The sequence below is a fragment of the Notothenia rossii genome (assembly GCF_949606895.1).
Source record: "Notothenia rossii genome assembly, chromosome: 2".
Taxonomy (NCBI): Eukaryota; Metazoa; Chordata; class Actinopteri; order Perciformes; family Nototheniidae; genus Notothenia; species Notothenia rossii.
The window spans coordinates 68,221,202-68,244,152 of NC_136904.1; the positions used below are offsets into that span (position 1 = coordinate 68,221,202).

Here is a 22,951-nt window from a genome sequence, read left to right on the forward strand (position 1 = left end):
AACACCCAGTTTGTGATATTGCAAATATATAATTATCGTAATACTTCAATTAGTGGCCCATAGGATTAAATGGGTTGCCTCAATCGAAGATGGATAGTGACATTTAAATCCCAATTACAACTGTGTAAAAGACAGATCAACACAAACCCACAATTATTCAGATGTGGCATATTAACCCTCTGAGACCCACATAGGACATTTCCGTTTTGTATATTTTTGTGTTTTGCCTTATAAATTGTCATTTCTTTGCAGTATAATCAAGTTTTACACATCCAAGAAATCAGCACAACCTCAGCTAGTGATATATGTCCCTCATTAGAGACATACACTATAATAGGGGATATTTGCCCATAAATAAAAAACGGAGCTGGAATTTTTTACTTATTTCATTAAAAAATACTGCTAACCATAACATTGAAATAAACATTAAACACAGAAAATTGCACACATTTATTATCATTGTATCAGAACTCATTCTAACTTATTCTGTTCATTAGTTATGCCCATTCTTTTGGGCAGTGTCCATGGGCGTTTTTTTGCGAGGAATTGTCATTTTTTGTCCTGCCAATTTTGAAGAGTACACATGATATAATGTCCACAATCACACATGGCATGCTGAGCAGATTCGTCTGAATTTTCATCAACATCGTCCCCTTGAAAAATCAGCTCCAAAGCCTCAGCTGTAGTAAACTTCCTTGCCATACCTCAGTTTACTTTCAAAACACAAAATTAACGTATTACAACTTTTATTTGTTTTTGCACGTGGAATTATACCGGCTCTCGTTTCAGAACACATAACAACGGAACTGACAGGCAACCCTCTGAATCAGACTCCGATTGGCTGTGACTGCATCCACTCAGTGTCCGATTCAGAAATGTGACTCTTACGGCCACTACACACGGCGGCGTGCGTTGCCGCTTGGCGGTGGCCGTGTCTTGAGCTTGGGGAGTTTATGCGAGCAACAACCAATCACATGAATCGCTCCTGTCAATTGCATAAAAGGTTTTACATGTCACACTTTATATGATGAACATTTATGACATTAATGTCTAGGGTGCTATTTTACGCAACATTCCATGCTGGCTAAATACTGTCTATGCCTGCTAGCTGTCCATTCAAACGAAGTAAACTGGATATAAACTCCCCAAACAGGCGAAAACCTACCAGTTTCATCCACTGTCTCTGCCACCTCCCTCCATGCCTGGCTCCTCCGGTTTGTATCCCAGTAGGTGAACAGGGACTGATCATAAAAAGCACCGGGTGATTCCCTACCGCTATGATTATTTTCTCCTCTATTTTTTGGCATATGAGGAAATGAACTGCGGTCTGGCTCTCCCAGCATACACGCAGTTTGATTGGCTAGTGCTTGTACTGGCAGATTTGCATAAACAGGATTTCTTTCTTCTGCAGAAGGGAGCAATTTCAATAGACAACCATGTTAAAATGCCCAACTTTACAGCAGAAATAAACATGTTTACATCATGGTTCAAAAAACCATATTCTCTGTATATTTCCCCTTCATGACTACTGTGTGGGGGGTGACTTGTTTTATAACACAACCCTTTTAGTTATTATTAGGTCTTAAAGGCCCAGTGAAGTGCATGTTTTTGCACCAAAATGAAATGGCAGTTTCATTCCTTACATATCATTGTGCCTGTTCATGGCTAAAATAATTTTTAATAATTCATAATTAATGAATTAATGAATTATTAAGTTTGCCGTCTGAGCCTAACGGAAGTTGCAGACGATAGTGGCTGTGACGTCACAAGATGTACCCAGTTGTGATTGTAAACATGGCGGAGACTCTGGAAAGTGATACTAGTGTGAGAGAAATGATTGATTTGGACAGCTTTTCGGACAGGATAGATGAGGAAAGTGATCAATCTGGTGCACTTTGAGGGCAACATTAAGAGATTTATGGATACAGCTCTCAACACTCATATGAAACATATATTTCAATAATCAAAAAACATTGGAAGGATTTCTTAACCTATTTTATACAACTAATATTACATAGATGGAAATATTTGTTTACATAGATGACCAAACCCACTGAGATAACTTAGGCTACAGTTTACCTCCCTGAGCTGACGTTATCTCTCTCAGTCCCACAGGAGAGCACTCTCCCTCTCCTTATTGTTGAAACAGCTAATCTCCGTTAGCTCCGAGCTAGCACCAGATGCTAACAACAACCCTGTAACTCTGTCAGTCTCTCTTTCTCTCTCTCTCGAATCGACCACTGGCCTTTATTTATCATGATCAATCAAATACTCTACGAAACAATGACACCAGCCAGGCTCACCTTCATCTTTTGGGAACAGAAACATCGCCACTTCGGCAGACTTGACATTACTACAGCCAGCGGCAATGCATCGTTTCCCCTGTGTTTTTCATCCCTCTTTCTTCACTGTCGCCTCCATTGTCAGGTTTTCTCGATTGGCAATCACTTCCAGTCGACTCCGACACACTTTCCAGGAAAATACTAGCTCAAAAACGTTGAGAAATTCGACTTTGAAAAAGAGAAAAAACGAACGGTGGTGAATGTAAACAGTGCGGCGGCGTCCATCTCGTGACGTCACGCAGTAGATCGCAAGCCACGCCCACGAAGGCGAAGGTCGACTGCAGATTTCCCCGGAAAATTCAAAACTCGTCAAATTTGTTGCTATTCCAACATTTTTTGATATGGGTTTCCAATGGACAATTTTGGTCATTACTATACGTATTAGCATAACAGATCATGCACAGGTGCACACTTCACAGGGCCTTTAAAGTGTTAAATTAGGGCGTGGTCAGCTTGAGTGACAGGGCTCTGCAGTGAGTGTTACTTCTAGCTTTCTGTCTCTGCTAGCTCCGTCAGCTCAGTAAGCTCTAGGATGCTACAGGGGCTCAACTGCTCGGCTGATCCCGGCAACACAACTTGAACCCGGACGTGTTTGTTGTGTTGGTGCCTGGTGGAGTATTCTTCATTTAAATATCCGACTTATCTTATTGCTCTACGGTTAAAACAGACCGTCCCTGTGACGCAGGGAACTGCGTCACTATGGACTGATGGCTTTGGGCCGGGTGATTGTGCGCACCTGGGGCTCTGGGTTGTTCCTCCCCCCTCACCTGTGTCTAATTGTTTTCCCTCACCTGTGTTTGATTCCTCTGTGTATTTAAGTGCTGTCTTTTGTTGTGCTGGAGTCAGTGTGTGTGAGCTGCTGGTGGCCGCAGGCTGGGCACGTGAGCAGTTTATTGTGGCTGTGTCATTGTGTGTAAAGTTTTAATAAATGCCCCGTCGGGTTATATTTTTGGATTCTCTGCGTCTGCCTCCTTGCTTGGTCGGGCCGCTCAACGGTCAGTCTCACAGTCCCTGAATGCAGTTTATTCGGTAAGTGAAATTCAAGCGTCTTTTTATTAATCTAACGAGCGAGAGGAAGCTACATCTGTGCTAAGGATGCTATCCGTAGCCCCCCCGGCAAGAAAAGCCAAAGGTCCCTTAACCCAGTGGTTCTCAAACTTTTTCTGTCAGGCCCCCCCTTTGGAGAAAAAAAAAAGTCGGGCCCCCCCAACACAAATAGTGAGGCTCAGTGGCGGCGCCAGAGATTTATTTTGGGGCTGCTGTGCGGTAGCTTGACGTTTCTTAGAGGGTGCTCAAACATTTAGGGTTTCCCATTAATGTACAGGTCGCTACAGTGGAATTTTCTACTGTAACAATCCCCGCGCACACACGCAGTGTACCCGCGACTGTTACAATGAAGGCTCGATAATCAGCTAACGGCATATAGGTGTAAGCAGGGTGATTTATTTTTAAATATTGAAGTTAAAAGCATCAATCTGGTGCACTTTGAGAGCAAAATGAAGAGATCTATGGATACATCTCTCAACACCCATTTGAAACAGAATTGTTAACAGATTTACGAATATAGTTTACAAAACACCCTTTTAAACTTTATTCTTGTTTTACTGTCATATACTATTTCATACCTGTTTTTCATTTATTCTCTTATTGTTTTATAACTATAATCAGACCCGGCGCCAGAACGAATATAAAGGGAGGGCATATGATTTTCATGGGAGGGCACACAAAACCGTCACGTGCTGCGAGCCTGAGGCACAATATATATCAAACAGCAAGGCCAACAGCATTGCGTAAAGATGCACACTTATCGCAAATACATACACAAATAAAGGGCAATATAGAAACCACTTTTGAAACATTGTTTGCGTGGCAACACAAACACTGGTAAATCACGAGCAAGGCACACTGGTTAAGGATGGCAGCTTCCTCATCGTTGCACTCGGAGAGAAATAGTAGAGACGCAGACGATGAACTGTTTAGCCCACCTTGGGCATGGTTTATTTTCGATGCACTGTCGGTGCATCCTTTCGCTCAGCTGAGCCATAGCTTGTCAACCCTCTCGATTTTCGCGGGAGACTCCCGATTTCATTGACCTCTCCCGGTTTCCTCCCGGGGTCATATTTCTTAACATAATCAGATTTACTCGTTACTGTTTCCACTCGGACTTTAATACAGCTACACCATTGTTTGGTTTCCATGGTAGCGTGTCTCTTTAGTAGCGCGCACACCTGAGGGTGAGTAAAATATATCGCAGAAAACAGAACAAGAATTGACAACTCTACCCTCTGCTCACTCCAGTCAGGACCAGCCCACACATGCTCCATCAAGGATGGCGCTGCAGGCCGCAAGGCATTGCACTTAGAACTACATTATAAGCATGTTAATGTTAATCTAACCGCTCCAGCGATAAACGAGCACCCCGCCCCCCCCCCCCCCCCCCCCAATTTTGCATTTTGAAATGCTCCCGATTTCTGAGGTCTCAAGGTTGGCAAGTAGCTAACTTAGAACATTATTTTGGCCAACTCTGCATCTTTGTGCAGCGTATACTCAAACGGCGATAGGAAGAGCCCACTGCCTGACTCGGACATGCTGTGAAGTGAATCGTGGTCAGGTCACCTCTGAGAGGGAATTGGTTGACAGCTAAAAAAAAGCAATAATATCAACGACAGCTGACACGTAATAACGGTTCCGTGCCAGCTGATCTGTGTGCACCAAAGTAGTCATTTCCTTAATTGTTTCCTCGCGTATCTGTTTCTCTCTCCACAAACTCTCACACGAAATGTGTTCTTTTGATGCGGCATGCCAGCAGTCCTTTATCAGTCTGTAATGCGTGTTTCCAGTCGCAAAAACCTTTGACAGTAAAAGCCGCATCAGATGAAGACGTATTTACTGTACTTTAAACTGTCTACAGGGGAAACAAAAGGCTGCGTCTGCTTTTAACGAATATTCAAGCCATGGCCTGTGTAGTACCATGGCAAAAGTGCGCTTCTTTCCTGAAAACAATCTCCCTGGATAACGATCCAGTTTCACCTGATTGGGTTTATTAACCCCAAGATCACCTGGGGCTGTTGGTCTTTGAGCGGTTGCTGGCCCAAAAGTAGCCTACCTGTTGATGTGCTGCAAGGTAGCAGCTGTAGTGGACCCAGTCTCATGGCATTTCGTGTTCACCAACACGATTTTTAATCTATTGATTCGTGTTCACCAACACGATTTTCCCCTTTTTTTTCGTGTTGCACAGCACGATTTTAAAAGCAATGTATTTCTACTGGTAATGTGTTTCGTGCCTGCAGCACGTCTTTTTCTCCGGTCGGGTCGTGGAAGACCGGAAGCTGTGTGGTTCATAAAAACATGTTCTTACTCAATATCAAGCCACAATGATTGCTTTTATTTTAAATCGTATAATTTCTGACTTTGTTTCCGTCTGTGAGGGAAAAAAATGGAATACTGAAATCTGTATTTTTAAATCTTTTTTCCTTCTAATTTGTTATTCTTTTCAAAATAACACACTGTTATTTACTCACCAATAACACACAATTATCCTTGCTTTTATTTATTGGTTTAATTCCATAATCTCTGGCTTTTTTGGTGTCCGTCAGGAACTGAATTTCAAAATAAAAATAACCGGAAACAGACGTAGGCCTCTAGGAGTTTAGGATGGCCGAAGACACTACACTACCCATAATCCCCAGCTATCGTTAGGACTACAGTCCCCGTGATTAATCTTGAAGCGCTGGGATTGGATGTTGGACTGGCAGTGCGCCAAGGTTACGCCGAGCGTCAAACAGCTGTTTGAAATGGAACAAAACCACGCCAGACTATCCAAAACTGGAATCGAACGCCCCCCCCCCCCCCCAGAACTACACATGCTGGCTATTGTGTTTCACAAAATGTTCCATGGGACGTCTCTACTGAACATTTTCGTTTTTCCCACAATTAGAAGTTGCCAGTATTAAACACATTGGTGTTATCAAATGTAAAACATATAATTAATAAATGGGTGAAAATCGCTTGTGTCCATAATAAGCAGCATTAATATATACCCACATGACAGCTCATTGTTACTTTGTAATTCTACTCCACAATTCAGAGGTTAACCTGATTTGCCAAGTGCCAACAATCAGTTGGTGCTTGGCAAATCAGGTGAATGGAAACGAGTAATAAAGTATATTCATTACTCGTTATTCTCTACTAATAGTTAATTAAAGACTGTATAATGGCTATTTTGCACATCCCTTTCAAGATTTCAAGATTTTCAAAGGTTATTGACATATCATATACAAAACTACGGTGTATGCAATGAATGAAAATCTTGGGTCACAGGTTCCTCAACAGCACATTACAAGACATCTATCAACATGGGTTTGTACCTCCACCATTAAACTGTCATATTCTGCACATTTCTTATACTATCTACATACATAAGAGTATAATTAATATGTATAATATCAGTTAAAATAAGTGCTTCAACATAGTTAACATTGCAGGAAAGCAATATATTAGACGTTAAGTACTTTGTCAGGCTTAATATTTATCTGTAGATGCCCCCAAAGTGTTTTTCTTATTTAAAAGAGGACCTTAATCTAAAGTATTATTTAATGTTTAAATAAAGGTTAATTCGTTTTTCTGTTTTGCACATCCTCCTATTAATATCTTTGTACATCTGGCACTAAACTGTTTTATTGTAGAGATCACTTACAGTATCTTCTTGATTTTTTTATATTTCTATCACAGACCTTCTACTTCAAAGGTTGAGAAGGAGGGGCGTCCCGTCACGTGCTCAAAGGTTGAGAAGGAGGGGCGATCTTGAGGTTGAGAAGGAGGGGCCTGTGGTACTGCGCACTGCAGTGAGGGGTACTACCATGTAGCTGCAGCACGACCCGTGTATTTCCGCACGCCGTGTTCTCAAGACATATTTTTTTTAACATTTTCAACATGGTGGATAAATCCTTATATGCTCCCGGTAACACACTGAACGTCAACTTTGCCTCCTTATTACACTCACCCCTACTTTAGTGGGAACAATGAGTCTGCGTCTTTGATGCACAGAGGAATAAACGCAGATCATCCTCTGGCTGCAGCCTTGACCGGTACTTGCTTTTGATCAAAGTCAATGCGGAAAACCTGCACTCACACAGGTAGGCGGAGGTGAAGGGAATGAGCACTTTTACAGCCTTTTTGGCGAGGTGGGGGAACTCGGTCTCCACAGACAGGCACAAGTGGGCAAGTGTCACTTTACTCGTCTTTTTCTCGTTCTTTTGTGTCTCACGCTGCTCCTCCCTTGAAGCTCTCTGGCGGCCCCCAGGGGAGGCGCGCCTCACACTTTGAAAACCGCTGGTTTAGATAATAAGAAATATGAAGTTAACTGTAAAGAGTGGCTCATTTTTTAAAATAAAAAATACTATTACTGTATTTAAATATCTCACGTCAGAAAGTTACATTTCAAAGAAGAAGAGGCACATAAAATGAAGATTGTTATAGAAAACCGCAGTGACGCGTCCTAAAACCCGGAAGTAAACTTCTTCCGGTTCCTTCGTTAAAAATGCAATGCAATTTCTCCATAGGATTTTGAAAAATAGCTTGAAATAAGGTCTGTGGGTGACACACATTTAAGAGACGGATTGCGTTTTGTTCAGCTGGATAACATCCACATGTCTACCCTACTTTTATCATTTTCGAATCATAAATCTAGTCGCCAGAAGCAAAATGCTAACGTTATGCTATAAACGAACAACAGCGGGGTCGCTGCTTCAATGTCACGCCAACTTAAGATCCATATTCAAACATACATTAAATGGTACAAGTTGAAGCGTTTGTTTGAACAGTTTGCAGAAGGCAGGTACTTGTTTTCAAGCAGCTGGGCAAACAAACTTAGCGGGAGTGTTTTACGTGTTCGGTGTAATGACGTAAAACGGCCTGGACAACTTCTGTAGTCCTATTCAGCAACATGTTAACAACCATCGTTTTTCAGACACGTAAACCCTTCAAAAATCACCAGCGGGGTCACTGCTCATGTATTTAAGGTCTTAGAACAAAACGTGATCCGTCTCTTCAATTTGTGTTGAACAAAGACCTTATTTGGAGCTATTTTCCAAAATCCTATGGAGAAATTGCATTGCGTTTTTGAAGAAGAAACCGGAAATTGTGATCCATGTTCATTCATACATTAGACCGGCCGCTCTCCCCCATGTTATGTCACACGCTGGAGGTCACGTGGGGAGGCTTTTTTTATGCGGAAGTAAAAATGTCGCCAGATGTCACTGTAGTGTATATTTATGTATATTTTTTTGAAAATCCAGTGTATATGTAACAGTGTAAATAATGAATGTTTGTTTTATTAAATCCTGTTAAACTGGGATTACAGCCATAGTTTTGTCATTTTATTTATTTTGAAAAGCCGTAGCCGGAAGCTAGTGTTGCGCTGAATGTGGTGCATTTTGGGAATCCGTCAGTGTAGAGCAGGGGTGTCAAAGTCAAATGCATCAGAGGGCCAAAAAAACAAATTTGCTACAAGCCGAGGGCCGGACTGGTTCAATTTTTATTAAAACATATTAAAATGATTGCACATAACCTATTGAACCAAGACCTAACACAGTGCATCGTATATTATTTAATGATTAAATGAATGAAGCAATATTTTCTTATGGCTCTGTCATTTATTTAAAGGGAAAACATTTTCAACAGGCAAACAGCAAAAAAGTTAATGTCCTTCAAAAATAAAATATGCTCCTTAATATCGAGATAAATGCATAAATGAAATTGCATGCATTATAAACTGAATATGCAATATTGTGCTGCTCCCATGCTTTCAAATAGTAAAATGAGAAAATAAAAAAATAAAAATAAAATCAGTTGTATTCTTTCTCATGGCTCTTATCTGCAATCCATTAACTGAAAAATAAATATAAATAAATAAAATACAAAAATATATGGCACACAGACAAAACAATACTTCTTTCAAAGAAAAATCATGTCTTGTAGAAACAAAAAATAAAAATAAATAAAAATTTAACTGAATTAAAAACTAAAAATAAGTTAATGCTCTGTGATGCTCACTTGTCTGAGGCTGAGCCTGATACTTGGTGGTGTCCCATCTTTTGTACAAGTTCATCAATGTTCGGGGTCAGGCTCTGAGCTGAGGAAATCCTCAGGATTGACTCAAGGTGTGTATCAGTAAGACGGCTCCTGTGTGATGTTTTGTTTAGCTTCATCAAAGAGAACATTTGTTCACACAGGTATGTGCTGCCAAACATAGAGAGCGTCTGAGCAGCTTGGATGCGCAGCTGAGGCAATGTGTCGGGGATGAAACGTGCAAACTCAGCAGCACCCACTCTCTCATATTTTTCCCTCAGTGTGTCATTGCACTGGAGCTCAATCAACTCCATTTGCAGGTTTGTTGGTGCGCTTTCCACGTCAACTCCAAAAGGATTGGCGAGCAGTTCAAACCTGCTTTTTTTAGCTTCAAAGTCAGCAAATCGGCGTCGGAAGTCGGCGGCAAGTATGTTGAGTTTATCAGCAAACTGTGCACTCGGGAACACAGCGGTAGAGAGCTTCTCTTTCATTGTCTGGCAGCTGGGAAAGTGGCTCAAGTTTTCTTTCCGCATCTGTGTCTCCCACAGGATCAGCTTGGTTTTAAACGCCTTCACTGAGATGACACGCCCCCGTCCCTGCAGCTGCAGGTTCATCGCATTCAGATGGCTTGTGATGTCGCACAGAAACGCCATTTCACACATAAATGTTTCATCTCGGAGCTCTGTTGTGTCTTTCCCTTTGCTTTCCATGAACAGACAGATCTCCTCATGCAGCTCGAAACATCTTTGCAGCACTTTTCCTTGGCTTAGCCATCGCACAGCCGTGTGATAGGGCAAGTCACCATACTCTGTATCTAACTCGCCCAGAAATGCCTTGAACTGGCGGTGATTTAAACCTTTGGCCCTAATGAAGTTAACTGCACGCGTTATGATGCTCATTACATGATCCATTTTCAAGGCTTTGCCACATAACGACTCCTGGTGTATTACGCAGTGATAAGCTGTCAGCTCACCTGTGACGTTTTCGTCCCGCATCCTCTCACGTATTCTTGCCACCAATCCACTCCTATGTCCACACATCGCGGGTGCTCCGTCTGTTGTCAATCCCACGAGTTTTCCCCAAGGCAGCCCCATCTCATTTACACATCTGGATACCTCTTCATACAGATCTTGTCCTGTAGTTGTGCCATGCATAGGACGTAATGCCAAAAACTCTTCTGTTATGCCCAGGCTGGAGTCAACTCCACGAATGAAAATTGACAGCTGGGCAATGTCACTTGTGTCGGTGCTCTCATCCGCAGCAAGTGAATATGCGATGAAATCTTTTCCCTTTTCCACAAGCTGTTCTTTTAGATTGGTGGAAAGCTGGTCTACACGTTCAGCAACGGTGTTTCTGCTCAGGCTCACGTTTGAAAATAGCTGCCTTTTGTCTGGGCACACCGTGTCACAAACTTTAAGCATACAGTTTTTGATAAACTCTCCCTCTGTAAAGGGCCGGGCTGATTTTGCAACTTCTTCTGCCACAATAAAACTAGCCTTGACAGCAGCCTCGCTTTGTGATTTGGCTTTTGTGAACAGAGCCTGCCGGGACTTAAGACCTCGTTTTAATTCTTCCACCTTCTGTAGCCTTTGTTCCATGTCCATATTCTTGTCTTTGTCTTTGTGTTTCTTAGACGTTTCATGGTGCCTTCTTAGATTATATTCTTTCATTACGGCCACACTTTCTCCACACAGAAGACACACAGCTTTGCCTTTTACCTCCGTGAACATGTACTCTGCCTCCCACCTGGCTTTAAACCCCCTGTTCTCACCGTCCACCTTCCGTTTAGCCATTATTGGGGAGCGGGGTTGCTGAAAGTTGACATCTGCCCTGAATGCTGATGACTAATGAAGCCGAGGCCCACTTGCGGCGCTGCAGTGAGTTCGCGGGCTACCGTTGCATTGTGGGAAATGTAGTCTTGGTGCGTGCAAAACACAAGCAGGCGGCTGTGGCCTGCGGGCCGGTTCTAATACTAATCAAATATCATCCCGGGGGCCAAGATAATTCATTCGCGGGCCGGATCTGGCCCGCGGGCCTTGACTTTGACACCCCTGGTGTAGAGGATTCTTAGTTTTGGATGAGTTGTTGCTATGTTCACTCAGTTGTAAATATAATAATAATTGTGATCCACTTGTACTATTCTGTGTATAATCTATCTGCATGTATTGGTTATATTTTATGTTTCGCTAAATGTCTTTAGATTCCGTAGTGTATCACTTTTTAAAAGAATTGTACATAAACTGAGAGTGAGCCGTTTTCCAGCTTACTAGTTAGCTGCTAACGTCGTGGAGTACATGTGGCATTTACGTCACTGATGTGAAACCTTCCTTTGTAGAGCAACATCTCACTGTACTTCAGCTAATCTGTGGATCTGTGTGTCAATTCCATGGTTTGCAGGTATGTTTATTTTGAGCTGTTAAATGTTTTATTCAATACTGTTCATCTAAGTAATTTGATTAATCTTTATTGTCACAATTACAAACTAAATAGTTTTATGTTTGTAATACATGTTATTGGGTTTCTTTATATTTGTATTTAGAATCATTTTTCTCTAAACAAATGATACGACTCTACGATCACTGTAAACGTGTTAGAGGATTCTTAGCTTTGGAGCAACATCTCACTCTACTGTGGCTAAACTGTGGATATGTGTGTCTATTCCATGGTTTGCAGAATAAAAGCTGATTGAAGTACAAGAAAGTAACAACAAAGCAGGACCCAAGTGTCACATATACATAATTTTCCTACACATTTATTCACTGGTATCTCTAACCTGCAAGTTGCTCTTTAGGCAACGTAAAACGTGCAGACCGGGAGCAACAGACGTAGGTTAGCCGGCTAGCATCACAGAACAGCACTGCTCAACATGTTAGCTTAGCTTGTTAGCCTCAGCTAGCTATGGAAGTTCCAGCTCGGTGGCAGCAGGTCCCGCCATGGCTCCGCCTCTTTGCCCTTATTTGAAGCAGGCGGGAGTTAAACTGACGTCACTGTCGAGCCGTTAGTGGCCGACACCGCCTAGTTTAGGCTTCTCTGCAACTCTGTAGAATCCTATGGGTGACGTCACTGACACTACGTCCATTTATATATACAGTCTATGGGTGAGGCTATCCGCATCCTTTAAAACTTTAAACACATTTGTTTCACCGAAATAAGTAAACGCCTCTCAATGAAAAACTTAATGGAGTTGTTTATTGCCATTTCTGTAGTTTAAGAGGAAAAACAATCCATGTCTCTGGCTGAAACAGCTGATAGCTTTGAACACAGCGTGATATTTGGGATCGTATACGGCCCCGTGGGTCTCAGAGGGTTAAAGCTCTAATGTCCCAATTAAAAGAGAAACTTTCCACGTCATTTACCAGGCTTTCAAAGCCAACATGAATGAAAGGACATTGTGTTGTGTCAAACCGCATGATAAAATAAACGATCGGCCTGTGTTGGTGGAGAATATAGTTTCCGTTGGCTGAAACACCTGAGACTCAACGCTTAAAGATACTGAGCTAACAGATGTTGTTTGCCGGGGGAGCATCCATCCCTACTCTTTTCCTTTCCTTCTTCCACTCCTCGTGATGTAAGTTCCCCCTGGCATTTATTTTTTTAGCCCTGAAATTCACAAACAACATCCTTGTAACTTATTTCTCCCTAAACTCCTTTTCACCATCTGTTTTAGAACGGGTCATGTACTGAGTGGAATGGGAGAATATTGAGAAACAAGGCGAAATGAGAGAGACATGCTTGACGATATCTGCAGTACATTCCCAGGCATTAGGGATCCGTTCAACAGGACCTGGCGTTCAGTGTTAGTTGACAACAACAGAAGTACATAACAACCGCTCAAACTGACAGCTTGGCAGTGTTGGTTTTTATTTGCTAACAAGCACATCAACTTCCCATTAACAACCTTAAAGGAGAGACAGAGTGAGGTCTGCATAGGGGGATTCGAGACAGACTTTCATAAAAATTACATCAGATAAGGTGATGCAGCACATTGAACCGTAGCCGTATTGGGAGCAATTTCGAGTTTCCATTAATAGTAGGAGACAGGCAAATGTGAGGAGGAAATATCCAGAGATATCCAGAGTTTTCTATTCTATTCATTACCTCCAAAAAGACTTAAAATAGGTGGATGAATATCTAAAATCCCACCATGCTACCTTTCTGTCTCTCTTTACAAACTCAGTTATTCTGTTTTAGCTTATTTGACTTTGATATTCACATTATTATGTTCTTTTCCCCTTTCGCACTGACATTCCACTTTTTATCCTAAATCTTGCTCTATATTCCTCTCCCTATGGCCTTATCTCTAACCCAGCAGCACTACCACACACACTCGATCACACATGTAGGGACACACACACAACTCGCCCCCCACCCGTATCTTTCATCTTTGTGTCAGGCGTCTGTCTCTTCAGCTCCGACGGTGTAGCCAGCAAGTCTTAGCTGTCAGGGCCGGGAGCTGTCTACTTCTGATTGTGATATCATATTGCTCTGCCGATGCAGTTACATCCCATTCGGACCAAGAGGAATCCAGTTTCATATTGGCCATTAATGTTTAACGAGACAGGAGTTTAGAGGTGTGTGTGTGGGGAGCCAGTGACCCTGAGTGCAAGATCCCATTCAGCTTTTAGTGCCAGTGTGACGCACTTACTGAACATCAAGAACACACATTATTACATATAGTCCAGCAGATATGTGAAAGAATTGTGCTTTTGATGATAAAAGCATGAAATTTGGCACACTGTTAGAGCACGCCCTAAGGAAGATTTTTGGCTATAGGGCCATCGCAAATTTGTCCAATGGCGCCAATGGCATCCATTTTGAAAATGGCCGCCATTGGTTGTTATTTTACCAGTAGTTTAGGATCTAGACCACCTAGGATCTTGATTCTGGTGGCTAATCCTACATTTTCAAGGATGGAGAATGCATTGGTACTAGTGTGCATCCAGACTCGGTGAGGACACTATCGATACTGACTCAGCAATCACTGTAAGTTATATTCTTGTTTAAATAGACTTCTCTGTTTCATTTATTCTACTCTGTATAATTGTTCTGTAGTTATTGTAGCTAAAACGGCGATTTCTGAGAGATTTTAAAATCTCAGATCTGCTCAACTCCAGGCGTAACTCAGGTCTCAGTGAGTCACGCCCCTCAAGTGTGCATTACAATAGGTAGGAAGACTCTGCTGTCGCCCATCAGCAGAAAATAGTTAACTAATTACAGGGGCGTGCCCCCAAAGCTGTGAGAACTGAGCAATCAGGTATCCATCTTAGGTTGCGTTTTCCTGGAGCGTCAGCTTCAGCGTCAGCCAGACGAAGACTGACAAAGACATTAAGAGTCCTGTGGGAGGCAAAGAGGAGGCAAATCCTACTCTGATTGCGCCAAGTATCGCTGGTGTTATTTAGTTTTATTCAATTCTCTTGGGTTCTCTAGCCCCTCATGCTATAATCATGTGTATTTTCTGCATTCCTGTTCATGTGTCTTCTCGCAATTATCACTGGCCCCGTGTTTCTCCTAATCGATCTCACCGGCCTGCTCTCGTCTATCCCACATGCTCCACTGAGATCCAACATCTCGTTTCAGGGGGCCTGTGGAACTGCCAGTCAGCTGTCCCTAAGGCTGACTTCATCTCTGGCTACGCTTCCCTGCAGTCTCTGGATTTCCTTGCTCTCACGGAGACCTGGATCACTCCATCCAACACATCCACCCCAGCAGCTCTCTCCACAGCATATTCCTTCTCCCATACACCCAGACCCTCTGGCAGAGGAGGTGGCACTGGTCTCCTGCTCTCTCCCAAATGGAGCTTTTCCCTCTTCAAGCTACCTAATTTCACTCCTTCCACCTTTGAATTCCATGCCGTCACAGTAACCCATCCTATACAATTAACCATTGTTGTTCTCTACCGTCCACCAGGCGCCTTGGGGGACTTCTTGGAGGAGTTAGATAATCTCCTCTCACACATCCCTGAAACTGGCCCTCCCGCTGTACTTCTCGGAGATTTCAACCTCCAGACAGGGAAGATATCTGAACTAACATCTCTGTTAACCACCTTTGCTTTCTCACTGTCTCCATCCCCACCAACTCATAAAGCTGGCAATGTCCTTGATCTCATATTCTCAAGGAACTGCTCTACTTCTAACCTCTCTGTAAACCCGCTCCACACATCCGATCACTTCTTCATTTCATTCTCTCTACCCCTTTCCAAACATAACAACCTAATCTCTTCTAACTCTGCTCCTGTCCGCCGTAACCTCCGTTCCCTCTCCCCCTCTACCTTTGCCTCATCGGTGCTCTCAGCCCTCCCTTCCTCTGACTCGTTCCAACTCCTGCCTCCAAACACTGCTGCAAAAACTCTCCTCTCGACTCTCTCATCCTCTCTGGACTTTCTCTGTCCTCTCACATCGCGGCCGGCTCGTCAGTCCCCTCCTGCTCCCTGGCTAAATGATGCACTGCGTGCTAATAGAACCATCCTTCGGGCAGCAGAGCGGAAATGGTGGAAATCCAAACACCATGACGACCTCCTAACCTATCAGGCTCTCCTCTCCTCTTTCTCTGCTTCCATCTCTCAGGCAAAAAGCACTTTCTTTCAAGATAAGATCCAATGTTCCTATTCCAATCCCAAAAAATATTTTCTATCTTCTCCACCCTCTTGGACCCCCCCAAAGCACCTCCCCCCTCCTCCCTTCTGTCAAGCGACTTTGTTAACCACTTTGAAAAAAAGGTTGATGATATTCGCTCTTCTTTTTCTGACTCACCTTTACTCACCGCTGGGTCACCAGACCCTCCCTTCACCCACACACTGTCCTCCTTCTCCCCTCTCTCTCCAAGTGAGGTTCTTACCCTCGTTACCTCTGCCCGTCCTACCACCTGTTCTCTGGACCCTATCCCCTCAAACCTCCTTCAGACTATCGCTCCTGATATTCTACCATTTCTCACCCATTTCATCAACACTTCTCTAACTTCTGGTCACTTTCCAAACAGTCTCAAGGAGGCAAGAGTAAACCCTCTCCTTAAGAAACCCACTCTCAATCCGTCTGATGTTATTAACTACAGGCCCGTCTCTCTCCTCCCGTTCCTGTCTAAAACACTTGAACGCGCTGTCTTTAAACAACTCTCCTGTTATCTCCATCAGAACAACCTTCTGGATCCGCACCAGTCTGGTTTCAAGGCAGGTCACTCAACAGAAACTGCTCTCCTTGCTGTCTCTGACAAACTGCACACTGCTAAAGCAGCCTCCCTCTCCTCTGTCATCATCCTTCTGGACCTGTCTGCTGCATTCGACACGGTGAACCATCGGATCCTCCTTCACACTGTCCAAGAACTTGGAATTTCAGGCACTGCACTTTCCCTCCTCACCTCAAACCTCAACGACCGCACCTACAGGGTTACTTGGAGAGGGTCCGAGTCCGACCCTTGTCAATTAACTACAGGGGTCCCTCAGGGCTCGGTTCTTGGTCCCCTCCTCTTCTCCCTGTACACAAACTCGCTCGGGTCTGTCATTAGCCCGCATGGTTTTTCATACCACTGCTACGCTGACGACACCCAACTAATTCTGTCCTTTCCCCGCTCAGAGACCCAGGTCGTCGCACGCATCTCTGCTTGCCTAGCAGACATCTCTCGGTGGATGTCTGCTCATCACCTCAAGCTCAACCTTGACAAGACTGAACTGCTCTTCCTTCCGGGAAAAGATTGTCCCACTCTTGACCTAACAATCAACATCGGCACCTCTGTTGTTTCCCCGACTCAGACTGCAAGGAATCTGGGTGTGGTCCTAGATAACAAACTGTCCTTCACTGCAAACATCGCTGCTACAACCCGCTGCTGCAGATACACGCTTTACAACATCAGGAGGATACGTCCCCAGCTGACCCAGACATCAGCGCAGATTCTGGTCCAGGCTCTCGTCATCTCACGCCTAGACTACTGCAACTCCCTCCTGGCTGGTCTACCTGCATGTGCCATCCGACCTCTGCAGCTCATCCAGAATGCAGCGGCTCGTCTGGTCTTCAACCTTCCCAAATTCTCCCACACCACACCGCTCCTCCGCTCCCTTCACTGGCTTCCAGTAACTGCTAGAATCCACTTCAAGACACTGGTACTTGCGTACCATGCTGCGAATGGATCTGGCCCTTCCTACATCCAGGACATGGTTAAACCGTACACCCCAGCACGTGCACTCCGCTCTGCATCAGCCAAACAGCTCGCTGCACCCGCACTGCGAGGGGGACCCAAGTTCCCGTCAGCAAAAACACGTGGGTTTGCTATCCTGGCTCCAAAATGGTGGAATGAGCTCCCCATTGTAATCAGGACAGCAGATAGCTTACACATCTTCCGACGCAAACTGAAAACTCATCTCTTTAGACTCCACTTCGAGCGATAGAATTACTAACAAAGCACTTATATACTAATAAAGGGCTGGCTTTCTAAATGCCAGTTGAGTAGCACTTGAAATGTTTGGCTCTATGAAACCTGATGTACTTATATGATTCTGTTTTCTTAAAGGTTGTATCTTCCTGGTCGAATGCACTTATTGTAAGTCGCTTTGGATAAAAGCGTCAGCTAAATGCAATGTAATGTAATGTAATTTACAACATGCTAGAATGTAGCTAACTACATGTATCTGGTATTCAGGGAACAAAATACACAGTAAACCAGTAACATATTTATTATGGTGAAGTCATACATGTTACATAATATATATGAAATATTACAGGTTTTCAACTAAATGCAGACTTACTTCTGAAAACACAGTCCACCACAGTGGCAAAGGGCAGTGTACTGAATTGCTACCTTGACACATTAAGGAGGAGTTCACGACAGGCCTGGGTCGATTGGGCTGCTGTGATACCACATCCGTGGCAACTGTGCGTATTGACACCTTGCTATACCCTTCGTTCACAGCATCTCCTAGGCAGGGCTCGACATTATAATTGGCCCGCTGGCCCGGAAGCACTATTTAGACAACCGGGCCAGCATAACGTACTTTTCCACTTGCCACAAAAAATATTGCTTTAAAAAAAAAGAATTGTCCTGTGGTATTGGTATTTTGACTTGCAATTTAGTTAAATTGTTTCGTTTATTAACGCTACAACATAGCGTTTTGTGAGTCGGCTGTCGTTGTAGGGTGAAAAGCAAACAGCTGTTTGCTGCGGAGCACGAGCAGGCTCCCGTGAGCGGGAGCGCGCTCCTTCACTACAGACTATCGCGCCCCCTAACCATTCGCCATTAATGTTTTTAATACCAGCGGTAACCGGCCAAGCGCCGGGCAAAAAACAATCTTCAAATAAAAGAAAGTCACCATAGGAGTTAAAGGAGAGTGACAGGGAGTATGAGAAGAAGAGGGAGAGAACGTTTCAGCCAGCTTGATCGATGGAGTTGGCTTCTAGTGCAGTGACGCGTCCTAAAACCCTTTTATATTCTATCGATTAGATTTATTTTCAGCTATTTTCCAAAACCCTTTGGAGAAATCCCATTGCTTTTTGTCGAGGAAACCAGCAGCTTATACTTCCTGGTTTTAGGACACTTCACTGCACCTCTCAATATGATGCCAATATAAACAAGGTCTTCTGTCGGCTCTATACATCAATGCCGACCTATGCTGACAAGTAAGTGAAGAGTAGAAAATATAAAAGGTATTGGCTTTAGGGAAATGTCCCAGCAGTTTAGGATAATGAAGGTTCTAATCTAATCTATTACATAGCCATTACATTTCTAACTCCTAATGACAGGAAGGCAGAAAGCGCATTATACAAATAATAATACTCATAATAATAGCTGACATTTTTTAACAATGACCACAATATCATTATTTTAATAAACCAAATATGAACAATTGAGGAAATGAGGAAGAACTGATGATTCAAATGTTGTAGTACAAGTAGTAATGAAGCTCAGTGCAAGTTCAGGCAGGAAGACCTATCACTTTGTATTGCGCGTCATGGCAATACTCGCTCCCTTCACTAAATGATAGGGAGCGCCACTCCTCAGCTAACCTATCACTTCCCTCCGTTCACAAGCCTAATCATCGCACCTGTTAATCCCTCTATATATGCTCTCCCCTTTTCCATCAGCTGTCTTCCAGGTGTCAACGCGCAAGCAGCAGCAGGGCTTCGTCCCAGCTCCGGGTATATATTCATCAGCTCCGCAGTCTTGCGGATTAAGCTACAGGTGGCGTTCCCCAGTTGGCTAGCGGTTCTAGCCGGCCACCCCGCAAACCCGGACGCGGAAGAAAAAGACAAGGATACTGGGCTCCACGGAAGTTCCTCCGGCTTAATGGAAATGGGCTACTTCAGGCAAACAATTGACACACGCCTTCAGTCTCTCGAGAGGGCATCACTGGCATCAGGGCCGCTCAAATGCGGCGCTTCCGGCCTTCACACGGAACGGGCCCTCATCGCTTGCGAAGCTTCACCCACTTCCGGCTTCAACCACAACCCCTCTCGTAGGCAGGCAGGGCTCAAGCTACATCTCATCGAAGCTACTTCCCCTCCCGGCTCAGTAGCAGTACTGGTCTCTAAGTGCGTCTTAGGTGGCAAGCAGGTAGTGATGGCGAGATGAAGCCTTATGAAGCTTTGAAGCTTTCCAGCAAATTGGTTCGCAATGGGTTCATCTCATGAGGCTTCATCATGGGCTTCATTTGAACATAAACCCCCTGTTGGTCAAAGCGTGTAAAACAGGCAAATTGGAAATCTCAACAGTTGTGCTCTATCTCATACCGAGTTCCCAATGAGTAAAGCCTTAGAATAACTCTAAACAACGAACATAAAATCCTATTTTCATGTTAACAATATTGTTTTCATTCCAGTTGAACGATTGTGATTGAAAAGCCTATAGGAGGCTGGTAAACATTGCAAAGAGGGATTCGTATTCCTTAATATTATTCATAAACTTAACCACGTTGTAGCCTGAGAAGGCTAAACCATATCAGGAATACATTTATTAACTGCATTATCTCATTTAGCTGTAGCTTCTATAAGCAAACCCTGCGGTCGTGGGTCGGCTGCTTTCCAGCTGAGCCACAGCCCACACGCTGAATCTACCCAAAAACACTGGATATATCTTATCTGCATTTATTCATTTATTTATTCATGTTTTATTCCTACATTTATTTATGCTTGTATCTATTTATACTTATGACATTTTCCGACCTCTATATAAGTGAGGGTCTGAGCGCTTTTAATTCCATCGTGTCACCAGCGGACCCGGGTACAGGAGGGGTAATATGGTTCTTGTTATACATCCATGGGTATTATGAGCGTTGTGGCTCAACGGTTCAAATGATCCGAATCGCTTCCCGAAGCAGTCACGTGGTATCGACAGGCAGCGAGGTTCGTTCGTCATCGATGACGTCACTGGCCCAAAACGATACAAGCCTCGATACATGCTTCACAAAAAGATTCGGGGATTACTCGACACAGCCTCCGAAGCATCGGCGCAATACGTAACGGGTGTAACGCGTTACAGCATGGAGTTATGCAGTTCGGGTAACTACTACCCGTCACAATGCTCAGTAAGTACCGCTGTTTCAAGCTTCAACACAGCCACGGATGCTGCCCATCCGTGGTTTTGGGGGGTTTCTTTCAGGGAGAAAGAGAAGCTCATGTAAGATGATAGAAGACAGTCTAATCACCCAACCAGCACATCAGCATCTACGTCTCACCGTGGCGTAATTAAACTGCTAATTAAGCTAGTCCTATACCAGGGATCGACAGTAACGGTTGCCAGGTTGCCATTGGCAACCATTTGGAAAATGTCAACCACTTCTTGGACTTTGGTTGCCATCAGTGGCAACCAGTTTTTAACATAAGGAATAAGGACAGCAAAACGTGCACCCCAAAATAGATAAATGTTCATATTCGTTTTTAAGAGTGATATTTAATTGTTGTGACCAGTCGGAACCTGATACTTAAATTGCACGTGCATTGGCGTGATTACGGAGCCAGAAAGCGATGCACGTTTACTCGCGTGCGCGGTGCGCCGTGTGGTTGTTTTACAACAAAATGGCGAAGCAAAAATAAGTTGCTTGACTGCGTGATAAAAAGCTCAGCCAACACCTCAACTTCTCCAATGAATGTTCAAAGTGATTCAACTGATGGAGCGTAAGGTAAAACCCGAACGAAAAACAAAGAGGAATGTTTTCCATTCACTTCCGGTAAAAGTTCCTTCAAAATAAGAGTCCCGATCTTATTACTACCAAAATAAAAGTGCAAAACGAAACTTTACCATAGAAAATGGTTGCATTAAATTATAATCACTTCTATAAAAAGGTAACACATTTTAAATATAGTTAGACATATTAATCGGTAATTTACAGCATCAATAATTAATATCAAATGTTTAACTATGAATGGTTTTCATTTATTTAACATTAGAAATGTATTAGTCTGGCCAATCCAAGACTTCAATGCTGAAGGGGCAATGGGTCTATGGTGGGGGTCAGCACAAAGGTCAAGAAAACCCACATTTGAAAGGGAGACAACGGATGATCAAGAAACTGGTGACTTGCTCAATTCATTTGTGAGGGATCTATGAAGAACAGGACAACAGCAGCACTACTGGTATTCTGTATACCAGCAATTGAGGGTGGACAAGTTTACTACCACTTAGGTTCAAATAAGTGCGTTAATTACTTATTGTAAAGCATTTGAACCTTCTTGTGTCACATGTTCATTATTAAGTTGATGTATAACTATATAGCATCTTAATTATTTAAAATATAAGGTATCATATATAACGTATTATATAATATAACGTATTTCCAGTTGGGCCTGGTTGCCAGCCTGGCAACCACTTTTAAAAGTTAGCGTTGAGCCCTGCCTATATCATGGGTCATGTCTCAGCATTTACCTAAGCAAATATTATTTCATGCTGCTCATATTGCACTCATATATTTGGTTCATGCTCACATGGCTTATGTTAAGCAGGGTACGATATTCATGCATCATTGTACTCAAGCTAACAGACGCATTACATTGTCTACATCTCCCTCTTCGCCGGGCATCGGCTCATGCCGGCTATCCAAGATCTCTCCAGCTTACCTCTGGTAAACATGCATATAATTGGTGGTGGTGTTTTAAGAGCATTTCAGGGCTCGTTCAGGATAGGTGCAGCAAACCTGCCGCAATCAAGGTAATTGTTCCTCTTCCCTACAACTACCGCTTCTCATCCTACATTCGTCCGAACCCCAGTTCCGTGCTGGCTATCCAAAGATCTCTCCAACCTTAAAATTGGTACGTATGCATATAACTGGTGGTGGTTCTTAGCATGTCAGCACGTATATTCGCCCCGCGGCTCATGTTTATCCTTGCATGTCTAACCCTGTACGTCCAGGTTGTAACCTTCGGGTCTGTATAAAATGTGTCCCTGCGAAGTCAGGTTGCCCCGTACGTCCGGAATGCCCTGTACGTCCAGGATGCCCCGTTCGTCCGGGATGCCCCGTACGTCCGGGATGCCCCGTACGTCCGGGAAGCCCCGTATGTCCGGGACGCGCTGTATGTCCAGAATGCCCTGTACGTCCAGGAAGCCCTGTACGTCCAGGGAGGATGCCT

General features: G+C 43.6%; 1 protein-coding gene across 1 annotated transcript; it reads right to left on the bottom strand.

Moving 5' to 3' along the window:
- Positions 1-4,554: 4,554 nt before the first annotated feature.
- Positions 4,555-11,203, bottom strand: LOC307029664 (general transcription factor II-I repeat domain-containing protein 2-like; the record flags this gene model as incomplete). The annotated part of the gene is made up of 2 exons (XM_079665743.1): positions 4,555-4,570; positions 9,573-11,203. The coding sequence occupies 2 exons, from the start codon at positions 11,201-11,203 to the stop codon at positions 4,555-4,557; spliced, it is 1,647 nt and encodes a 548-aa protein (XP_079521869.1).
- Positions 11,204-22,951: the final 11,748 nt, after the last annotated feature.